The sequence below is a fragment of the Phoca vitulina genome, unplaced genomic scaffold (assembly GCF_004348235.1).
Source record: "Phoca vitulina isolate PV1807 unplaced genomic scaffold, GSC_HSeal_1.0 scaffold95, whole genome shotgun sequence".
Taxonomy (NCBI): domain Eukaryota; kingdom Metazoa; phylum Chordata; class Mammalia; order Carnivora; family Phocidae; genus Phoca; species Phoca vitulina.
Window position 1 is genome coordinate 1,304,211 of NW_022589798.1, and position 24,225 is coordinate 1,328,435.

At 47.4% G+C, this 24,225-nt stretch overlaps 1 protein-coding gene and 1 non-coding gene across 2 annotated transcripts; both read right to left on the reverse strand.

Annotated features, from left to right (window-relative positions):
* Positions 1-5,883: 5,883 nt before the first annotated feature.
* LOC116627260 lies at positions 5,884-5,989 on the reverse strand. Its single transcript, XR_004298463.1, has one exon. It is a non-coding gene; the product is annotated as a U6 spliceosomal RNA (small nuclear RNA).
* Positions 5,990-12,211: 6,222 nt separating this feature from the next.
* Positions 12,212-12,645, reverse strand: LOC116627258 (60S ribosomal protein L32-like). Its single transcript, XM_032396988.1, has one exon. The coding sequence runs from the start codon at positions 12,643-12,645 to the stop codon at positions 12,259-12,261; it is 387 nt and encodes a 128-aa protein (XP_032252879.1). The 3' UTR covers positions 12,212-12,258.
* Positions 12,646-24,225: the final 11,580 nt, after the last annotated feature.

A 24,225-nucleotide genomic window follows, 5' to 3' on the forward strand; every position in this document is an offset into this window, starting at 1 on the left:
CCCAGATGACAAGCTTGTTCAGGGACCAAGATGATCCTCAAGGCAGGAACTACACCTTCCAGGATTATTGTGGACAACCAGCAATAAAAACATTCATCAAACCTCTGCCAAAGGAAGTCCTTAAACACAAGTCCTTAAACACCAGGCTGTTGCTACAGCTGGGGGTTCAGCAGAGCCTAGTTCTTCCTTTATTAAATTGGCATCGTTACGATCGTTGCCTGACTTTGGAGGCTCCTTAGATGAGCTGGAGATTTGCGAGGTCGCATCTGCATGGACACACTGGAGAACGAGGGCAATTATGCGGATAACTCAAGCAAGAGCCTGGCTTTGCTTAAGTTCCATAATCACCTGAAAAGCCTGTTTTACAGAGTATGTCCAATGGCACATTCAGACAAAAACAATTTTGTTTTCTGGATGACTGCCTCAGTCTTTTGGCCCTGTGACTTTAGCCCCAGTGGACAAGTGATATTCATCATGCTCTGGTCCTGAGACCATGGAATCAATAAACAAGGCCTTGCGATCGGGACCAGTAACAGGTCCAACTGTGCACAGCAGAAAAAAGTGTGGGGGGGGGAGCTCCAGAGCTGATCTCTCTCTCTCTACACAGGCCCCTCTGCCCTGCTCCCCACTCTGCCCTGCTCCCCACAGAATTCATGCAAGGCCGAGCAAGCTAGCCGGGGGCTGGGCCCTGCCCCTCCCTCATTGACTTCCTGGGGTAATGGTCACCACTGCACCACTACAGAGGTGAGTCTTTCATGGAGCTCTTTTTAGCAGCATGGACACCTCCCCTGAACGTATCAAACTAACGCAAACTTTGAGTCAGTGTTGGCAAGAGGCGATGGGCCCCTTAGTGCAAACTGGCTTGGTGGCTATTACTTGCTCTGTGAGCATAGTCAGGGCATGGGGGTGATATGATTTGGGGCGTGCAAGGAAGGACCCTTGGCCTTCCAGGGTGCCTGGAATTCTACAGTGCGTGCTGTATTTCTTCAGCTCTTTGAGTGTTTTCCCCCTTTGAGAGCCTCCCACCAAAATATTACCTCTTAAAGAAGGGAAGTGCAAACAGTGAGAGCAAATGCTTATTCAGTGTTCATACCGTGCTGCTTCATCTTCACAATCTCCTCGAGAGGAACGTGCTATTATCATCCCCGTTTTACAGACGTGGAGTCCCAGGGACAGAGAGGTTCAGTAACTTGTCCCAAGCCACACAGTGAATAAGTGGTGGGGCCAGAATTGAAACTGGGCAGTCCACTCGAACTGCTCCTCTTTTCTGCATTTTGGGGACAAAATTGGGTTCCTCTCCCATGGTGGCAACTCAACAGGAAAAGTGGGTGCCGCAGAGCTGGTTTGAAGTGGGTGGGGGCAGGGCAGAAGTAGGGATGGAACAGAATTCAGGAGGGAGAGTAAGGGGTCAGCTGCCAATGTCAAGGTATTCTCCAGACTGCTCAGAGCTCCCTGGAGGAGGACAGCCCCTCTGATCCAACGTTGCCTTGGGTTGGGGAGTCTTCTTTGCCCAAGGGCCATGCAGCTGAACAGACACAGATAGTAAGAGGGAAACAGACTCAGACATGAGGCAAGACAGGCTCCATGGAGCCAGACTTCTTGCGACAGAGTTCTAGCTCTGCTACTTTTTAAAAAGAGTGACCCCTGGGCAAGTATAGTTGACTCTCTCAGGGACTGTTTTCTTGCCTGTGAAATGGGAACGAGGGTGGCAACAGTACCTAACGTGTAGGTTTGCTGTGAGGACAGAATAATATGCAATTGCTTGGCCAAAGTTAGGTATTCAGTGGCGCTCAGTGTAGAATGGGCTCTGGGATCTCTGAAGGGTGTGGAAAGGTGTAGGGGAGGGCTGGGGCAGCCTGAGAGCAGGTGGGAGATGGAGGGTAGGCTGGCACATTGGGGTGGGCTGATACGGGGTGGCAGAAGCTGTGGGTCACAGAGAGGGAGAGGAAGCGACCCCTCTGGCAGGCAGATGCTTGTCCCCAGCTGCGGTGTGGATGCCTGGAAGCTCACTGCACATGATTCTGTAATTTCCCACGAGGCTGAACATCTCAGCCAGGCCTCTCCCCTCATCCTCCTGCTGGTAGCCGGGTGTTTCTGTTTCCTTCCCCCAGGGGGTGGGGGGGGTGGGGAGGTTTGCCCCCGGGGGCTCAGCCTTTGGCCTTGGGACTGAGAGTTTCCTTTGGTGAGTGGTAGGATGGGGCAATCAGGCTTCAGACATTCAGGAACAAACGCACGGCTATGAGGTGTGGTGGTGGGTAACAACCCTGTGATCAGGAACCTTGGCCACGAAAACGTGGCAGACACATACAGTGGGACGTTACCCAGCCAGGAGAACGGAGGATATCTTGCCATTTGAGATATGGCTGGATCTTGAGGGCATTCTGCAGAGTGAAACTCAACAGAGAAAGACGTAAACTGTATGATCTCACTTACATACGGAATCGAAAAACAGCAGAACTCATAAAAACAGAGAGTAAAATGGTGGTTACCAAGGGCTGGGGGGGCAGGGGTGAGGGAACTGGGAAATGTTATTTCAGGGTATGAACTTGCAACTGGCAGATAAAAATGTCCCGGAAATCAAATGCACAGCATAGAGATTATAGTTAGCAATACTGTATAGTAAAGTTCAAAGTTGCTGAGAGACGAGATCTTAACTGTTCTCACCACAAAGAGAAATGATCATTATATGACAGGAGAGAGGCACTAGCTAACGCTCTGGTGGTAATCATATTGCAATATATAAATGTATCAATTAAGCATGCTGTACACCTCAAACTTCTACAAGGTGACATGTCTACTATATCTCAATACGAATTGAAAAATTAAGTGTTTAAAAAAGAATGCTGGCTGTGAGAAATGAATGGCCCGCTGGGGAAGACAGGGGGCTCAGGAGAAGATGGTTTTGTAATGTCAGAAAGGAGCTGGTGTGGAGGGAGGGAAAGGCATCAGATCTGGAGGGAAGTAGTTCTCGAAGAAAGCTATGGCTAATATAAAAGAAGACAACTTTCTTTTCATGGCCATCGCCTTCTCTACACTCCTGAGGGTGAAGTTATCAGCCAGGAGTGAGAGCATCTTAACCGTTGAAAAACATTAATTAAATATAATACCGTACATTTATCTCTGCTGGTGCCATTGACCAATTTTTTTATTGTGCCCATCTCACTTAGAAAGCTCACATAGCTCCTGTGGTGAGCTAACTTTGCCGGAGTGTTTATAGAAAGATTAGTCCAAAAGCCAGGCAGAGACTCTGTGGCCATCAGACACTGAGGGCTAAGACGGTCTTTTCATTTAGAGATATTAAGGGAGAGAAGTGGTATGCGGCCAGGATCCACACCAGTAGTTGGATGGGAGAGCCCTGGGGGAGAGTCTAATGTATCAGATTGGAGTCAGAGGTGGTCAAAGTCCAGTGTTTCCAAAGACAAGCAAGCTAAATGTAGATCAACTGCCAAGACTGTTGGTGAAGGATGTAACCTGTCATTACATGTGGCCACAGTGTCCCCGGAAGCCCCCTACTACATCACAGAGGGCTCAGTGTACAAGCCTTGCCTCTCCAGCATGTCACAAAGCACAGGTAGGAGAGAAGACAGAATCACCAATACTTAAAAAAAAAAAAAAAAGTATTTCTTTGCGAAAGAAAACAGATTATATCAGGGCAAAAATCACACCCGACTTATTTCTTAGAGTTTGACATGAAGGTGAATAGCTTTGTGGATATAATTTATATAGACCTTCAACAAACCTTTGTCTCACCGATGATTACTGTGAAATACTGATTTTCCGTGAAATTGGTGAGGATGTAAAGTCATGAAGAGGGGATTGGTGTAGGGACGACAAACAGCGTGATTGCAGCCCCTGGAAATGCGCAACAAGGATGAGATCTCCAGGGTTGCCAACAGCACTAAATTCTTTTGTAGTAAATCATCAAATCAATAGAGAGAGATTCTAGGAAGGACATATAAACACTGATTGGTCTCTCAAAGTAGTAACATTGTTAACATTCGCAATTATGTAGCAAATGTCTCCAGGTGCCTTGTCATCTGCAAACCTAACACTTACAAGAGTCCTGCAAGACAGATATTTCTATTTATAGATGAGGAACAAAAGCTTGGAAACAGCTCCAGGGTCTTTGTCCTTTTGACAGTGTATTAAATTGCTAGGGCTCCATACAAACTACCAGAGACTGGGTGGCTTAAACATCAGAAATGTATTTCACACCATTCTGGAGGCTAGACGTGCAAGATCAAGGTGTTAGCAGGGTTGGTTTCTTCTGAGACCTCTCTCCTTGCCTTGTAGGTGGCCATCCCCTCACTGTGTCCCCACACAGACCTTCCTTTGTGCGCATGCACCCTGGTATCTCTGTGTGTGTCCAAATTTCCTGTTCTTATGAGGACACCTGTCAGATAGAATTAGGGCAGCATTTTGACTTCATGGCCTCTTTAAAAGTCCCATTGCCAAATACGGTCTGAGATACTGGGAGTTAGGGCTTCAATGCATGAATCTGAGGGGGGACACAATGTTGCCCAAAGCAGACAGCAAGGAGGGTGAAGGACCGGAAACAAAGGGATTGGCATGGTTGTAGAGTCTATTGGACCCTCCCACCCCATAAGCAGGGAAGATCTATTCTTAATCATGTCACACCCTGGAGGGCGGGGAGTGTGGGGAGGTCAGAGGGTGAGGAGTATCTCCCCAAAAGAACCTGTGAGGAGAGAGCACGCCTCTCCCTCCCTCCTTCCTGCAAGCCCTCCCTTCCCTCTCAAGTGAGATCTTGAGTCTTCTCTGCAGGTCAAAGATACCGAGTTGCTGAATTCGTTTTCTTCACCCTAGGGTCTAAAGTACAGTTGTAATAAGAGACCTGGCCACCCCCCACCCCACTCCAGGGCCAAATCAGATCGATGGCAAACGGCTCCAAACACAACATCATTCCATAGCACATAGTTGAGGTGGAGTGTGTGGAATGGGGCTAAAGTTACTTGAATTCTTTTCGAGGCTGACATGTATGCAAGCCTAAGCACAAAAAGCCCTCTCTCTGCATTCAATTTGTAGCAAAGTAAACAATTTGTAGCCAGTAAACAGGGTGTCCATTGTGTCGCTGCTCTGCAGACCCAACTTCAAGAAGGCCTTTTGTTTTAAAGGATATTTAAAAAGTCTTCATTAGCTATAAAAAGTTATTTAAAAACCCCTTGCCCAGACACCCAAATACCTCTCATAAAAAAAGATAAAAATAAAAAAAACCCCACAACATTTATGAATAACCAGGAATGGTCATTTGTGGCCTGGACTTCTAGTCCAATCAAGTCGGCAGGGTTTATGGAGTGCTTTGGGGTTTGGGGTGCCCATCCCAAGTGATGGGCAGAGAGGGAGGAAGACAAGGGATATGAGCTCTTGCTGTGAGGGAAGAGGGAGAAGTATGATGAAGGCGACAGGGTCTTCGGGGACAGTAGAACTCCTGACACATATAATGTTGCTTGGGAATGATTTGGAGGAAAAGGCAAGGCCACGGCCTTGAACAGTTCCAGGGGACATCCTTTACCCTGGCAAAGCTGAGCCATTTGTCTAAGCCGCAGTGTGAGTGGAAACCCTGCAGGGGAGTAAAATCCAGGTACCCCTGGGTCAGGGGCTCCCCCAGGGACACGGGAGCAGCCCCAGCCCAAGTCTTATCACACCATCAGTAGGACCACCAAATGCTCCTATGGGTGAGAGTCCCCCCTTCTGCTCTGTCCCCTGGGCTCAGCAGACGCCATGGCCCACCTTTCTGGAGTGTTCCACAGGAGGGCCGTAGCACCTCCTCTCGGCTCTCCCCATCTCCATAAACATGCCTCACTACTTCTCAGGGGCTCACAAGAAGCTCCCGCTGGCTGGCTGACCGTGAACTGGTCAAGATCGAAGGAATGTTCAAGTGCCTGAAGTCCTGTCCCTCCTTGGGCAGGGGACCATGCTAATCTTCTCTGCATCGTTCCGATGTTAGTGTATGTGCTGCCAAACTGAACACAGCCACGCCCCTCCTTTTAGAGAGAAGACTGAGACCAGGAGAGAGAGGCCACATCTAAGGCCCCACAGGAAGTGAAGGGCAGAGCTGGGTGAGCGTCACTCCTCCCTCCTCCAAAGCCTCGTTGGCTTTGTCCCTGTGACCCCCACCCCCTCTGCTCTCAGTTAATTCCTCAGTTTGCGCAGTGAGAATTGTGACCCCTTATCTGAAGTCATTTACTCCCATTACAATGTAAATATATTAATACTTATCCCGTGATTAGTGCAAGAGTAGTTGTATCCAATCCTTTCTTAGGAGCAGATTTTGGCAGGTGAGAAGGTGAGACCCTAAGCTGTTCTTGGTAGTGGTGGTGGTGGGGGTGATGGTGATGGAGGGCATGTGCTCACCTCCCCCCAAGGAAGATGGGCAAGAAGCAGGGGGAGGGCAGAGAGGGGCCCAAGACGAGTTTGCACACTACACAATATTGCCTCCATCTGGCCTCGCTTGGATGGTCGGAATGATTTTGATATTATCCAGAAGACTTAGGATGCTGACCAAAGACTTCTCCAGATGCTCAGAAGTTGTACTTCCAAGCATAATTCTTGGCTCTCCGAGAACCACAAATAATTGATGACACCCCCCGCCTTTTCCACATCCTATTCTTTCCAGCTCCCGAACAGATAGATTTTCTTGTTTGTAGGCTCATTCATTCCAGGCTTTGCAGTAATCTCAGATTTGACAAATGCAAACGCAGTGTGGTCGCATTCATCGGTGGTCACCTGGTCCTCATTAGGGCCATCGGAGGAAGCCAGGGCCTGCTTTTGTGATTAGCGATCCCTCCTCCATGCGGGCCTGAACGCTCTCAGCAGCCTTTTGTTTTTTGCATGAAGGCCTTGGAGGACTCTGCCAGGCTCGGCTCAACATTTTCCACATGACTGATGGCATTCAAAGCTTTGCAATCCCAATAGGCAAATTTCTGGACTGGCTTTGTTTCTCGTTGGTTCAGGTGGAATAATAAGGCTCTTTCTGCCAGGAATGTCAGTGTGTGGTTGGGAAGTTGGCATTTTTCTCTAAGGAGGCAGGGAGGCCAATTGGTAAGGGCCTGGGTGCCAGGGTGCCTGGGTGCCAACAGTCAGAGAGGTTATTTCAGTATTTCTCATTCTTAGGGAGACAGAGATGGTGTGTCCTAGGGATCGGGTGGGCCAACAGAGGCAGCCTTCCTGGGGGGCTCGTGCTGTACTGAGCCAAGCTCTGGTGAGGCTCTGCCTCATGCACTCCCCTAAGGCCATGTGGGGGCTGGGTTTGGGGCAGGGTGGAGGGTGTTCTGGGATTCGTCTTCCATTTCTGCAGCTGTGAGAATGGCTTGGCCCCCGCAAAAAAGCCTTTTGTTCCATTTTTCTCGTGCTTCATTGGGACATTTCCGGAACCAAATATATTCAACTGGTCCTCAGCTTCAGGAGGTAATTGAATATCCAAATGCTAGTCCTTCCATTGTCTGATGACCAGAACCAGCTGAAACACCCAATTTTGCAAAAAAAAAAAAAAAAAAAAAAAAACACCAAAACCAAAAACAAAAAAACATTATGCTCCAGTCTTTCCCCCTAATTATCTCTTCCAATTATAATGTCTTCACATCCTTTTCTTGTTGAGGTGTGTGAGGCCCATGTGAATTCTGAGAATTCTTAGATTAAACTCCATTCTTTGTGCACCCAAATCACGTTCTCTTGGGCTGTTTTGTCCCACTGTACTTTGACATGGATTCCAAAGTCTGCATCTTACTGAAGACAGACTATTGTAATTATTATTTTGAAACAGACACATTTCTGAGCTTTTGGACCTGAGCCTGAAGATAAACATGGGTACTCAGGGGCCTTGAAACCCACACTCGCAGCTTGCTGATCCTTGCAGGCCCGTAAGATCAGTGCCAGACTAAACATAAAGCTGGCACTCCCTCCTTGGGCCAACACTTTGGGGCTTTTGTCAACTGGGCAGGAGTGCAAATCCTTGAAGATACTCTCTATGGAAAGCCTGTTTCTTTATGTCCTTTGGCTCGGACCTTGGCCAGGGTTGGCAACGTGGCCTTGAGCTGCCCTGGGATGTCTTGACATTTCCTCATTTGGGCCTCTGGGGTCTTTGCTCCAGCTAAGCTGCATATCTCAGGGAGAAGGAAAGAGGATGACCATGGTCTTGTTTTTAGGCCTCTGGGATTGAGAAGAAGCTTTGGGGTGAGGAAGAGTCCCAAACCCCCCAGGCCTTGGCCAGTTTCTGACTGGGCAGGTGGAGAAGGAGTCAGAGAGGTGGGCTTTGGAATGGCAAGGAGGGGAGGGGTGATGGCAAACAAGCAGGGAGTGTGAGTTTATTCCCTAACTCTACTAAAGATGCATCTGGGGTTACTTGGAGTCACTGAACACCTGCGAAGCTGTACTCCTTTACCTAGCCAGGTACCCCCAGGTATGCAAATGCATTAGCTCTATAGCCATGTGTGGTGATTGGAAACCCTACTTTGTCCCATGTGGCGATGTTTCTGTCTCACTGGGTATCATTTGCAACCCTCTTGAGCTGCCCCTGGCAGATCCGGAGGCACTGCAGGTCCATCTCCTGGGTGGTGGTCCCCCACGGTTCTTCCTATAGAGGCCACCTCTACAGTCCTCCCTGCTGCTTCTCCTGCTGGCTTCCCTTAAGCTTTCTATATCTCCATCTCACTCCCCTGACCAGAGAAGAAGGGAGGAGCCCTCCTATTCAGAGAGTCTCCTCTTTTAATTCTCTTTGGTTCTTAACCTCAACAAGTCCCTTGTCCCCCCTGGGTGACACTGCTTCAGGTGGCCTGCCTTTGGGGACTCTTTTCCATGGCCTTTGGAAAGCAAACCCAGGGGGTGAGTCAACTTTCAAATGTAGAATGTGTTCCTGAAATAAGGAAATTCCAACATACATTGTGACTGGGATGATGTGGAAGGTAGGTGCAGGGAGAAGGAAAAGGAGCTGGGACGGGTGGGGGAAGACCAAGTCACCCATCTTGTCTCAGAAGAACCCCAGCTGGGTCACAGCTAATGTTATCCCGAGGTTGTCATGGAAACCACAGGACGATAGTGTCTGGCCGCCTTCCTTTGGTGGGAGGGGGCGAAAGGGGTGTTCTAGGCAGGCTGATGGAAGAAATTGGCATGAACTTTTATATGTCACCACTTACCCTGATCATCAGCCAAGAGCAAAGGCCCAGAGGCCTCCCCCAATGAACAAATTCAGCTCACTCCCAACTTAGGCTCCTTGAGTGTAGGAACCATGCTTCTTCATCTTTGTATATGAATGTCAAGCACAGTTCCAGGCTCAAAATAAAGGCACGAGAAGTGCTTATGGGTCTGAAGGAGCTCAGGCTGGCCAGAAGCCAGATGTTGTGAGAGGCAGAATCAGAAAAATAGGACAATTAGGCATTGGGTCCAAAGTCATGCATGTCTTGAGACATTGGGTCAAGAGGGTCCATAGAAAAATGAGAATCATTAGAAACCCATTAAAATATTTTTCTTTGTCAATTTGAACATAACGAGTACTCATTTTTACTAGTGAAACAATGCAAAGATATAGAAAGAAAAAGTTGTATCTCCCTTCATATCTCTTCATCCTCTCTCATCTTGGTAAGCAATATTTTTTGGTCCTTGGAATTCCAAGATTTCACCAAGTTATATTTAGGTGTGTGTCTTTAAAAAAATAACCTTGTCTGGAACTTGGGCCTTTCAACCTACAGTGTTAAATCTCACATCAGACCATGGAAATTTCCTTCTGTTATTTGTTTAAATATTACTTCTCCTCCATCTGTTCTTCACTCTTTCTCTCTCCTTCTGGAACTTCTATTATTTGAACGTCATATCTCCTGTTTTGTCCTCTAAATCTCTTACTGTTTCCTCCTGTTTTCCAAATTTTTATGTTTTCATATTATGAGCTTTTCTTCTACTTGATCCCCTAGACCTTTAATTCACTGATAAGCAGTAATCATCCTTCTTTCAGTTTATTTCCCAACTTTTTAAAATAAAAAATAATTTTCTTTTAGTTTCTATAAGTCCTTTTCTTAGACTCTGTGTCCTCTTGAGCATTCTCATTACTTGTTTGTTCAAGCCCCTTTTGTCAGTCCTGCTCCAACAGAGGCCTCTTGGGCTGGAGGCTCAATCTTTCTCCTTCTCATCACAGAACCTTAAATGTTTCTGATTTTGTAGTCCACTGGCAGGCAGATCAGGATAAGCACATTTATCAAGCAGTGGCAGAAGAAGCAGGTAATGGAAGGTTCAGCAGTTTCTGCTTTTAGGAGTCAGCAGTAAACCAACTGGTCAACCACTGCTCTGAAGATCTGAGAAGGGCATCCTCTCTTTGAGCTCCTGGGATTAAGGTCTAGATCTTAAAGAAGATGAAGGGTTAGGAATTATGAGCACAGGTAGGAGAATTAGCTTCCAAGTGGAGGGGAATATTCCTTCTTCTGACCTACAAGACTGGCAGGGAAGGGAAATAAATATAGACCTTGTACCTTTGTCACTTTGTGGACAAAAGTTAGGGGAGTTCATGGTCAATGATGGAGATGGGCTTGGGTGGCCATTTGAATGTTTCCTTTAATTCAAAAGTAAATAGTCACTGAGCTGTTGCCTTCAACCTCCCAAGGCTTTCATCTGTCACGGTCAACTCAAGCAGTTGGTGGCTTGAGCACCTCCTCTTTGTCTAACACTGTCAGGTGTTCTGAGGAGTGAAAGAGACTCAGAGGGCAGAGTTCCCACCCCAAGACACTCCCCTGTCCTTCAAGGATCTATTTGATTGCCACATCCTGAATTTTCTCTCCTAGGAGCCACCAGGATGATGTCACTCCATCTGTTCCCTCTTCGGGTCTCTGGGAAGATTCTGCAGCTTCCATGGTGGGGGGGAGGGGGCAGCTCATCCACACAAACACGGTGCTGCTGGGTAGTTTGGCAGGAAGGCCTGAGGCTATAGCTTTCCTGAGCTGTCCTTGGTTTACCTGTCTATAGTGAAGGTGAGCCTCAAGAAGAGCCAAAGTTCTGGCTGGGATAAGGTGGGACCTCTGAGAGGAAGGCCCCCAGGGAAGTCATAACCAGACCTCAAAGGGGAGACCAATAACCAGGAGCAGGTGGCCTCTGATGGAGCCGAGGAGACTGACCATATGGCCACAGCCTTTGGCTACCATTTCCAGTGTGTGAGGCTCAGCCAGCAGACAAGGGATATGGCCTAGGAATCGAGAGAAGGCAGAAATCACCACACCAAGAATGCTGAGATGTCCCCGTTGCCTTGAGGTTACAAAACCACCACAACCCCATACTGTCAGAGGCCATGACAACCTTGGGGCCAGGGAAAAGAAATCTCGAGACTTAGAATTTGGGTTTTTCTTTTTTTCTTCTAGAAAGACTGAGCATAATTGGGAGGGCCTTTTAAATTTAGGATCTAGGTAATAAAGAAGATCAGAACAATAAAGACCAGAAGGAAGACAAATAAGTTCTAGACAACATAAAGGAACTAGCTTTATTCCCTGCTCATCCAGGTTATACAAGGAGTTGGGACACCCCCCCCACACACACACATACACACACACATATACTTTCATGTCTTTTGATTCTTTTTTCTGACCCCATTGGTTAGAAGATGACCTAAAATTTATAGGAGAAACCACAAGAAGACAAACAACCCAATTAAAAAATGAGTAAAGGACTTGAATAGACATTTCTCCAAAGAAGATACACAAACAGCCAACAAGCACATGAAAAGATGCCCAGTGTCATTAATCATCAGAGAAATGCAAATTAAACCCACAATGATTTACCACTTCAAACCCACTAGGATGTCCAGATTTTTAAAAAAAAATTTTTAATTTAAATTAAATTAATTAACATATAGTGTATTATTAGTTTCAGAGATAGAGTTCAGTGATTTATCAGTCTTATATAATACCCAGTGCTCATTCCATCACGTGCCCTCCTTAATGACCATCACCCAGCTACCCCATCCCCCACCCCCTCTCCTTCAGCAACCCTCAGTTGGTTTCCTGAGATTAAGAGTCTCTTATGGTTTGTCTCCCTCTCTGGTTTCATCCCACTTCATTTTTCCCTCCCTTCCCCAATGATCCTCTGCCTTGTTTCTCAAATTCCACATATCAGCCAGATCATATGATCCTTGTCTTTCTCTGATTGACTTATTTCGCTTAGCATAATGCCCTCTAGTTCCATCCATGTCATTGCAAATGGCAAGATTTCATCTTTTTTTTGTAGTTTTATGGTTTTATTAACACAAATATGACGTGCACAACAAGCTGTCTATTCATTTTCTTCACTGCGCAGCCTGGCGTTGGGATTGGTGACTCTGATTGCCAGCTGGGCTGCTCTTTCCACAATAGCTTTGCAGTTCTTGGAGGAGACATCGTGAGCAATCTCTGCACAGTAAGATTTGTTGCACATCAGCAGCACTTCAAGCTCCTTGACGTTGTGGACTAGGAACTTCCGGAAGCCACTGGGCAACATGTGCTTTGTTTTCTTGTTGCTCCCGTAACCAATGTTGAATCTTCTGCGCACCCTATTGTCAATGCCTCTGGGTTTCTGCCAGTTGCGCTTAATTTTGGCATAACGGTCTGACTGGTGCCGGATGAACTTCTTGGTTCTCTTTTTAACGATCTTGGGCTTCACCAGAGGTCTGAGGGCAGCCATGATGCCTAGTAACAGATGGCTGCCACCTCCGCAGGCAGCGCCGAGGAAGAGCAAGATTTCATTTTTTGATGGCTGCATAATATTCCAGTGTGTGTGTGTGTGTGTGTGTGTGTGTGTGTGTGTGTGTACCACATCTTCTTTAGCCATTCATCTGTCAATGGACATCTGGGCTCTTTCCATAGTTTGGCTATTGTGGACATTGCTGCTATAAACATTGGGGTGCAGGTGCCCCTTTGGATCACTACATTTGTATCTTTGGGGTAAATACCTCGTAATTGCTGAGTTGTAGGGTAGCTTTATGTTAAGCTTTTTGAGAAACCTCCATACTGTTTTCCAGAGTGGCTGCACCAGTTTGCATTCCCATCAACAGTGTAAGAGGGTTAGGATGGTCAGATTTAAAAAAAAACGGGGAAACAGCAAGTGTTGTTGAGGCTGTGGAAAAATTAGAACCCTCTTATGTTGCTGATGAGAATGTAAAATGGCAGAGCCACTCTGGAAAAGTGTTTGTGATTTCTCAACAAGTTAAACATAGAATGTCCATCTGACCCAACAGTTCCACTCCTAGGTGTATACCCCCCAAAACTGAGGACAGGTGTTCAAACACATACTTGTTCACAAGTATTCAGAGCACAATTTCACAATAGCCAAAAGTTGAAAGAACCCAACTGTTCATCAACAGATGAATAGATCAACGAAATAAGGTCTATCCATACCGTGGAGTATTATTTAGCCATAAAAAGGAATGAAGGACTGATATATGTTACAACATGGATGAACATTGAAAACATGATGCTAAGTGGAAGAAACCAGACACAAAAGACCACATATTGCATGATTCTATTTATTTGAAATGTCGAGAATAGGCAAATCCATAGACACAGAAAGCAGATTAGTGCTTGCCACAGGCTGGTAGGGAGGGAGAAAAGCAGAGGGACTGCTTAGTGGGTACAGGGTTTCCATTTAGGGTTGTGGAAAGTTCTGGTATGAGATCATGGCTGCACATTGTAAAGATACTTAATGCCACTGAATTATACGCTTCAAAATAGTAAACTTTGTATTATGTGTATTTTACAACATTCAAAAATTCATAGGAGAGGTGCCATAGCTAGCTGGAATATCTACCCCATATTAAAGCTTGTACCCACTGAGTGCTTACTATATGCTAGCATTTTGTATAGACGCTCTCCTTTGGGCCTCCTAGCAATCCTAGGAGGTGGTGTCATTATTCCTGTTTGCAGGGGAGGACATAGACCTACAGAGCTAACGTGACTGCCCAGATCCCAGGGAGTGTGACTCAGGAACCCAATCAGTGAGGTAAGAAAGAGCGAGGGGCTGCTAAGTCCTCCCTCCTCCTTAGGACATTAGATAAGAGCTTGGGACTCAGCAGCAACTTGTGATAGCAGAGGAAGATCCTCCCCGTGTCCCTGGGCTGAGCAGCAGGAGGTCTTGTTCAGGCTTTGGTCTCTGATGAAAGGTAAAACAGGGATGGGAAAGGACATCTGGAAGGAGACACCTTCCCAAAGCCTGTTGGAAGGGAGCCCAAGGTCACAAGAACAATTGTCCATGAAGGAGTAGCTGGTATTACTTGGATTGTGAACAAAGGGCTTCCTCCATGGAGAATGTGGGTCCAACCCAAGGGATGCTGCTTCTTTAGTGTTTCCCAGCCCTGGAGGCTGGAGTCCTCCCTCCCTAGCACTACACATTAGTTCCTACAAAAAAAGGGCACAAGTAGGCCTGCTGAGAAAGAGTGGTGGGGTGACACGTGGCAGGGGGCCACCATGCATGGGCAGCTGTCCCCTGAAAGGACTTCCGGATGGCAGCCAGCTCTGTCCCTGCTATAACAGACTGGTGGCAAAAAGCTTCAAGTGTGGGTGTGATGAGCAGAAAGGATGCTCAGGCCAGGCCACCATGCCTGGGTCCCCAGTGAAATCCCATGCAGTGTTCCCCCTTCTGAGGATCATCATCAGAGCTGGCACTTTGGAGGGCAGTGAAAAGGATTCTCTGGCCAGTAACTGGCATCAAATCCACAGTCCGTGGTAGGACATCCCTGGACTCCTGTCCTTGCAAAAAACTTTCTGATGAGATTCTAACTTTGGCCTCTTCTGAGTTACTAAAATAGAAGTGGCAAATACTTTTCCTCTCTCATGCCAATGCCTATTCATTGTAATGGTTTCCTGGGGCACAGGGTTGAGGATTCCGAGCTCCTGTCTCAGACTCGGTGGAAAAGATAACCACGCTTGATTAGTGAGGTGTGCAATGGGCAAATAGTGGTGCCACAGTGGAGGTGGCCGGCTCTCGTGGAATGGTGGCTCAGCTGTGGGTTTCGATAAGCATCCTTATCATCCTAGGTATTCATGGAAAGAAGTCCAAGGGCATTCTTGCCCTAGAAAATTTCTGGAGGTGATGATCACTCTCTTCCATCCTGGGGGAAAAAAAAGCAATTCCCAGAAAGACTCCTTTCTTCTCCATTATTTTGTGCTCCTGAGAAGGGCAGCAGGTCAAGGGCTATTTCCTCCTCTCTCCCCAAGGAGCGAACTGGATTGCTGGCCAGAGGGGCCTCTTTCTCCAAGGCCGTTCTGGAACTCTTGTTGGCCCAGGGCAGCTGCAGCCACACACTTCGTCTCTCGTCATGGAAAGCTGAAGCTTCTCGGAGCCCAAGCTAAATACTGGCTGCGGCAGAACATCCCGTTTTCATGAGCCCCCGGTGAATTGAAACCCAGAAGCCAGCAGCACACCTGCCAATTATTACAGTTAATTCTGTGCAGGCTTGACTCAGGAACCGAGACAGAGAGTTCTGTTTGCTGCCGGGGGGTGCGCAGGGCGGGCGGGAACGGCTGTGGCCATGGGCTGTGAATACCCCCTGTGTGTGCCCACACTGGGCCTGGCAGCCTCCGTGCCCTCCCTTGCACCGGGAGCCTGGCATCCAAGTGTGACTTCAGTGGGGCCTCCTTCTCCTTGACTCTGCATCTGTGATCAGAGATGTGGACGGTTCAGAACTTTTCTTTCTCCTGCTGCAGCCCTCAGCCACCCGCTTCCCCCTTCAGGACTCCGTGAAGAACCCTTTTGTTGATTTTTTCCAAAGAAAAAGAGTACAAGACACTCAGCTTAAAACTGTGGGGTTTTTCTGTTGCCTTTTCTCCTCGGGCGTGTTGCCTTATAAGATCCCATTGATTCGGGCAGAGGACAGTCACCCCTTTGTTCCCTGGAGGCTCCTTTTGTGGTGAGCCACCATCAAGCTCTAGCTTGCTCTTGCCTGCCTCAAGGTGACCTTGAATCTGAGTGCTCCAGGCTGTCTCTCCTGAGTTTTTCCAGGCCTCCTTTGGTTGATTAATTAATTCATCCATTGATTAGTTCATTTGCTTCTATGAAGCCAGGTAACTGGGCTGGACATTGGGAAGACAGAGAAGAAGAAGATGGGTTTCCCATTCTCCAGACTCAAGAAGGAAAATAGACAGTAAGCAAATAATCGCACAGTGATCGAGTACCATCATAGTAATGCTAGGAGGGGATGAACAAGGAGCTGTGGCTGGAGTCCCAGGGATTAAACCCATCTCTGCTCCCAAGAGGGCGGTGGGTACACATAAGATGTTACAGCAGTACCTCGCGTGCGGTGCAAACATGTAAGAAGGGGACTTAATCTAGACTGAGCAGAGGTGCTATCAAGGCTGTTGTCCTCACCTTCCTTGCCATTTGAGGGGAGACCAGAACGGTGATTAGGATGAATCAGAGAGTGGATCTGGGTGGGCGGGACAGCACGTCTCAGGAGAAGAAAGAGTGTGTAAAGAGCCCCAAGGTACATGGCTCCTTCCAAAACTGAGAAGACCAAGGAGGCTGGAGCAGGAAGATCCAAGAGGAGCCCAGCACGGGTGGCCACACCCAGACTGGAAGCCACATGAATGGGGGCGTCCTTCTTTGGGACTCAGGGAGTCCGTACGGTGATCAGCAGCGGAGCGACACCTCTGTTCCTGCTCTCTCTCAGCCCACGGCCCCTGGATGTTGTCTGCCCATGACTCAAAAAGACAAGCCATTGGCCAGCTTGACTGGCCCTGCTGGACACTATGCTGGGGCCAAGGCTGGTATAAAGATGATGAGACGCAGACCCTGACCCCAAGGAGCTCACCCAGGAGTGCAGTGGGTGGACCCAGTGACGGGTGACCTCAGTGCCCAGTGGAGGGAGCCGTGACCACTTCCCGCTGGGGAGAGGTTGGAGAATGTCTGGAGGGGGGAACCTTGCCCTGCTTCTAGAAGAACATGGCTTCCAGTCATGAAGCAGGGGTGCAGGGATGTGAAGGGCATGGTGAGTGGAGGGACTGTTTCACTGAGCTGCACGTCTACCGACCCTAGAACACTCGAGCTTCTTTATTGACCCAGGCAGTGGAACCGCTTGTTGGAACAAATCCTCTCCTGGTGGTGCAGGGGGGTGGGGGGTGAGGGGCTTCCTTCCAAACACTGTTCAGGGAGAGAATGCAGCGGGAGGGGACGGTGCTGGGCTGGTCCCTCTTGGATGGAAAGCTCCATCCTCTGTGACCGACAGCAACAAAGGGTGCTGGGTTGTGATTCCTCTGGCTCTCCCATGCACCTGCATGCGATGTCCCTACCCTGGGGGATTTCTCGGCCAGAAAACCAATCTAATCAACCTCACACCTGCCAGGGTCCCAGGGCTCCCGTGCTCTGTGCTCCCCTCTGGCCTGGGCCGCAGCAAACGTTGCCTCACTGTGGCCCAGCTCCTCGAGCCACCTTAATCACACGGTATAAGCATCTATTTTAGTTACATAAACAGAGTTGTCTACATTTGGATCCTGGGGCTGGCTGCAGGAATTTGTAAACAGCATGGTGTACGAGGCTTGCAGCAAGTTGCCAGGACGCGCTCCTTTCCCACTGCCTGTTGTCCAGTTTTCCCTTTTATAGAGAGTCTGGCTGGGAAAGAGAGACAGAACTTATTTGGGAATAGAGGACAATCTCTCCGGCAAATTCCTTTCTCCCACTCCTGGAACCACTACCTCCTCTTCTGAAATGTTGAGGTCTGGTGCAAAATGAAGACTGCTCTTGAGTTATGGGTTCCTCCTAAAGGCTAGCTTCTCATAAATCTAAATCTAAACCCCTTGGAAAACAAACTTGGGGAGATTTTATTCCCAGAAGGGTAACCAGGAATTTGGAATTTGAGGCAGGTTCTAAAAACTCCCGGACGCTGCTGTCCCTATCATAGCCGAGACCCTGAGCGATATCGTGATATCCCTCTTTGGCTCCAAGCAGGGGCTTGTAAGGTTCCAAAGCAATGACATTCTGGGAAGCACAGAGAAGCGGTAGCCCAGAGGGGGAGAGAGGCTTTCATTTTTTTTTTTTTCCTTTTCATTAATAACCATTAATAAGGCATCTGCAAGCCTTAGAAGGGATATGACACGAATCGTTGGCATCAAACCCCGGCAAAGGTGGAACGTCAAGACCCATTGGGAGAGATCGGGGATGGCAGAGGGAGTTGAGGTTTACCGAGTACACATTTGCAGAGCGAATGAATGAATAACGAGTAATGCGGTGGAGAAGGAAGCCTGCCACAAGGATTGAAGTCAAATCGTAATCTAAAATTCAATGCAAGTTCACTTCTGGCTCAAACTTAACAGCTAGGATCGCAAACCGTCCCACTTTGCCTGGGATCAAGGGGATTCCCGTGGATGCAGACGGAAAATAATTCCCAGACAAACTAGTACAAGTTGGGCAGCTGGTTGAAACCTCAAAGCAAAGAGAATTAGGGAGAAGAATTCCTGAATAGGAAATATCTCAATGAGGGAAATAAGGGGGCGCTGGGACCAGAGGCATGTAAGAAACACTTGCCTTTCCGTGTTCATGTTTTCGTTTGGGAGAACAAAGAACCAGAGCATAATTCATCCACACAGGAAGAAACAGGGCAATTAGGAGATTATAAGGAGTTGGGCATCGCAAGCAAAACAAGAGGGCTTCAGTTCTTAAAATATCCCCCAAACAAGCTCAGTAGTAAACAAAACTGCAGATATGTCTGAGCTCCGTCTCCGCAGAGAACTGCGGAGAAATTCATGGCTTCCAAGCATTCAAAATGCAGGAAGGGTCTGGAACAGTTATCTGTTTCTCAAGAACATCCATATATGGGAAAGTTGAAGTTAGGATAACCAGCAATTTTAAACAGTTGATGTTTAGTGGAAAGGTTCTCTATTCCACCTAGATGTTGCATTTCCTGGCTTTTTGCTGTGAAAGTGTAACCCTTTTAGAAAGATGTGCAGATGTTAATATTTCCTATTTGATTTTTAAGAAGGCAAGGATGTCTGCTATTTAAAAAAAGAGTTTAATGTGCTAGAAATGCTATAGTTGGACTGGAAGCACGCGCGGTGATAGAATGAGCGGAGGGCTTCGGTGAAAAGTCTGGCTGGTCCTGGCGGAGGGAAGAGCTCAGCGTTGGCGCCACCTGGTGTCCGCTATGCGAGTTTCAGGTATAAAACCCAGGGAGAGGCACTCTGCACATTTATGCTCAGAATATGACGGGAAAGGCCACTTTGATCACCCCAAAGAGTATTTTATGCATGCTGTGTATAATAACGACCTATGCCTTGGTCTTATATTCTGAAACTTTTGAGTTTGATCATGACTTCCCCAGCCATTTTTCCTCATCTGTCAGATGGGACTCATCGCACCAGCCTTGCAGACTGGGGTGAAGACCAGAGGCCACGGGACATAAAGTGCCTTGCACATTGCCCAGCACAGAGTAGGCTCTCCATAAATGGAAGTAGCTGGGCTAGAGGCAATGGATGTCGACATTACTGCTGGGCAGGAGGCCGGGTGAGCCTGGGAAAGTTGGCTGTGGGCTGTAACTTCAGATTGTATTCGAACTTTGGTGCTGTTAGTAATTTCCTGAGAGAAGACAATGCATTGAGAGCCGTGTGAGCATTGGAAAGTGCAGCCGCAGCCCGGTTTCTTCAATGGCAGCAAAGCACAAGGTCAAGTTTCCTGGGCAAGACCTCCCCCCAGGCTTGAACAAGGCTCTCAGGTCCCGCCCAACTTTGACAAGTTTCCAGAGATGTCATAAAGCGGAGGCAGCTGTGCCTGAGCCTGGGACACAGGGAAGGTGGTAAGAGTAACAGAAGACTTGGATGAAGGGACAAGGGATGATCAGGTCCCTCCTCTGCATCTGGCTCCTGCCTATGCAGAACCAATGGACTGGACTGCACAACCTTGAAGGCCTCATATAGTTCTAATCTTCTAGAGTCCTAAGGGTTCATAACTCTGGGTACAAAACCCAGAGCTTTGCTGGTGAGGATACGGAGCAACTAGAATTTTCACTCATTCCTGGTCAGAATGTAAAATGGTGCAGCATCTCTGGAAACTAATTTGGCAGTTTCTTACCAAACTAAACATGCATCTGTGATCTGATCCAGCAGGTGCACTCTTGAATGTTTACTTCAGAGAAATGAAAACTTACATTCACGCCCAAATCTGTATATAAATGCTCACAGCAGCTCTATTCACAATAGCAAAAAACTGAAAACAACTCAAATACCCTTCAGCAGGTGAGTGGTTCAACATCTGTTTACTGGAGTAATATTCAACAGCTAACCATGGACGTACACAACTCACATGGTTCTCAAAGGCATCATGCTGAGTGGGAAAAAAGCCAGTCCCAAAGGGTTATATCGTGTATAATCCTATTTATCGAACATTCTAGAAGTGGCAGATTTATAGAGAGGGCAACCAGGGGATAGGGATAGGAGAAAGAGGTGCAAGTGGAAAAGGGGGGCATGTAAAGGTTAGTTCCTTAATGGTGATGGACAGTTCTTACCATGGTTGTGGTGCTGGTTCCACGAATCTATACATCAGATGAAGTTGCATCAAACTACACACACACACACACACACACCGATGAGTGCAGGTAAAAATGGTGAAATCTGACTTTGGTCTGTGGGCTAGTTAACAGCACTGTATCAATATCAGTTTCCCGTTTTTGTTTTTGTTTTTAAGATTTATTTATTCATTGCTGGGGGTAGGTAGAGGGAGAGGTAGAGAGAGTCTTACGCAGATTCTGCTGAGCGCAGCGTCCCTCGCGGGGCTCGATCTCACAACCCTGAGATCACAACCTGAGCAGAATCCAAGAGTCAGATGCTTAAACTCCTGAGCCACCCAGGAGCCCCCAGTTTCCTGGTTTTGATATTATATTCTAGTTATGTATGATGTCACCATTGGGGGAAGCTGGGTGAAGGGCAGGTGGAACTCAGCATTTTTGTGATTTCCTCTGAGTCTGATTTCAAAATAAAAATAATAAACAAGAAATAGATAGAATGGTTGTATTCATCACTCTCTAAAATAAAAATTAAAAAAGAAATCAACCCAAAGCCTTGCTAAGGACTGTCGGCAATGAGGGCCAGCAGGGAAGAGGGCTCTCCCACCCAGAGCAGTCCAAGGCCATTTTTATCAGCTACGCACAACTAACACCTGTGGACTCAGTAACTTTATGAGTCAAGCATGCTTGACAGCGCTGTGGGGACACAGTGTGGTTGTTTTGAACACTGCAGCCTCTGGTGTAGACTGTTTCTCCAGCCCTAGCAGAGGGGAACCTATTCTAAACACCCTGCCTATCAAGCTTGAAGGACCATACAATAGAAAGTGGTCATCAGGAATTCTCCAGAACTGGACAGCAGGTGCCCCTGGGCCATCCCTTTTCTGGATACTCGGTAAAGCTGTGCTTTCTCCTTGAGATTGCTAACGAGAAGTGAAGTCTTTCATTTTAAATTCTATTTTACTGTAGTAAGAATATTTTGCACACGCTCTACCCTCCTAACGATCTTTATGTGCACGATACCGCATTGCTGACTCCAGGGACCATGTTAGATAGCAGATCTCTGGAACTTTCTCACCTTGCTTGACTGAAACTTCGTGCCTGTTGCGTAGTCACTCCCCATCTCCACCTCCCTCCAATCCCTGGCAACCACCATTCTACTCTCTGATTCTCTGAATCGACTATTTTAGACATTTCAGAGAAGTGCAAACAGACAGTGTTTTTCTGTGACCTGCTGATTTCACTCAGCATGATGTCCTCCAGGTGTCCCCGTATTGTCACATAGAGGTTTCCTCTTTTTAAAGGCTGACTAATATTCCATCATATGTGTACACCACATGTTCTTCACCCATTTATCTGTTGATGGATTTGTAGGGTTTTTTTCCACATCTTGGCCGTTGTTAATAGTGCTGCAATGAACAGATATCCCTTCGAGAACCCTGATTTCAATTCTTCGGGATAAATTCCCAGACCCGGGATTGCTGGATCATACAGTAGTTCTAGTTTTAATTTTTTGGAGGAACCTCCGCACTGTTTTGTGTAGCAACTTTACCAGTTTGAATTCCACCAACGGTGTACGAAGCTTCCAGTTTCTCCACATCCTTACCAACATCTGTCTTTTTGCTTTTTTATAGGGGCCATCCTGACGGGTCTGAGTTGAAGCAAATTCCTAAAGCTGCCAGCAGAGGAACCCAGCAGAGGCCTGGAGATGGTTTTCTCCAAGACCACGCAAGGAGCCATGGGTTTGTTCTAAATTTCCAAGGAAACAGAGTTCTTAGAAAAGATTTCTTAAGGGAGCAGATGCTTGGGTTTAACAGATGTCCCCCACTGGGGCCAACCCTGAGTGTGTCAGGAGGGCAGGAGGGCTGGGAGTCCATGGCAATGGGGTGGGTGGGAAGTGCCTGGGGGGCTCTCTTCTTGCCCTGGAGACTCTCCAGCCTGGACTTCTGTCTTTGAATTAAACACAGAAGCTCCAGAGAAAACCCACTCAACACAGTGCCCAAATGAAGGGCTTGGGAATGAGGGGAGATATTGCCAATGATGCTTCTGGAAAGAACCTCCTGGAAAGAGTTTCATTGGATGCACTAACAGGACCTGGGCTCTAAGCAAAAGTAGGCCTGATTCTTAGCAAAATCCCCACACATCTGGGGAGTGGAATCCTTGATAAAGCCATATTTGTTGGAAATGGTTAAGCTTCTTTTAGACATAAAGAAGACAGACCATTCTAGTGACTCCTTAGTCAAGTGGTGTCATTGCTCCAGAACCATTGTCAGCTCTTGTAATATTCTGAAGCTGGGGACAGAGAAATTAGAAGCTGTTGTGCAGCTGCATGAAAGTACCAGTGGTTTCTCAGCACATTTAGCTCCAGCTTTTCACAAAACTGATATGCTCGTGCTAAAAACATCAAAGAAAACGTCCCGTTTTAGGAGTCCTATTTGGAAACTTCAAATATTGTTAATGCTCTCAAAATGATGCAAAGTTTCTATTCCAAGTATCTTTTTGATTGAGAGAATAATCTCAGCACCTTGTAAATAGATGGGGTGGTTGGTTTCCTCAGCGCCAGGATCTGGAATTGCAGTCTTTTCCGAGAGTTTAGGAAGCATTGAGAGCTTTTGTTCAACCAGACTCGGGAAAAGCAATACAGACAAAGTTCTTGCTGTCACGGACTCAAGGTCTAGTTTGAGGCAGGAAAAGGAAATAGCAAGCAATAAAATCGGGTAAGTTCAGAATTCCAAGATGCCACACTCACAGGGTGTGGGCTGTGCACAGACTCCATTCCCACTCTCAGTGAGGGCGTCCTCCCATTATGCAGTGCCCGACCTACGCCACAGTATGTGGCAGCCCTGCACAACTCAGACCATAAAAAATGCTACAAGGAAAATAAAGTAAGGTGACTGGTGACAGATTGGGACAACAGAAAAACACCTGTCTGAGAAGATGTCATTTGAAGTGGAGAAGAAGAGAGCTGTGCTAAGATCTGGGGGAAGAGCATTCCAGGCAGAGGGAGCAGCCGATGCAAAGGTGCTGTGGTCAGCTGTATAATGGCCCCTCGAAGACGTCCACACCCCAACCCCTGGAACCTGTGGATATATTTCCCTTATGTGGTAAAAGGGACATCGAGGGACATTGCAGTTGTGATTGAATAATAGTCTGGAGATGAGAAAGATTACCCTGGATTGTCTCAGGCCCAATACAGTCACCAAGGTCCTCAGAAGAGGAAGGCAGTAGGGTCAGTTAAAGGTCAGAAGATGTGACGGTGGAAGCAGAGGTTGGCGTGATATGAGGAAGGGCCACCACCCCTTCCAAGGAATTGGGGCAGCCTCCAGAGCAGGCTCTCCCTCCAGAGCCTCCAGAAGGAACCACCCTACCCACACTTGGGACTTCTGACCACCAGAACTTCAAGATAATAAATTTGTGTTGCTTTGGGTCACTAAGTTTATGGTATTTTGTTACAGCAACAATAGGAAATTAATACAGACCCTATGGCAGAAATGAGAAGAGCAGGGAGGCAGGATCAGGCTACAAGAGGAAGAAGAGGTCAGAGAGGGGACAAGGGGCTAGGTGCTCTATGGCACCAGGCATTCTGGACTTTATTCTGAAGATGCTGGGAAACCAGTGGAGAGATTCATACAGGGACTAGCATGTTCTGATTTATGCGGTCCCTCTTAGAAGTGGATGAATGGGGACAAAGAGTGGAAAGCTGAAGACAGTAAGTCATGACACAGTTCAGCCATGAGCCGAGGGTGGTTTGAAGAAAGTAGACTGACTTGGGATGTGTTTTGAGA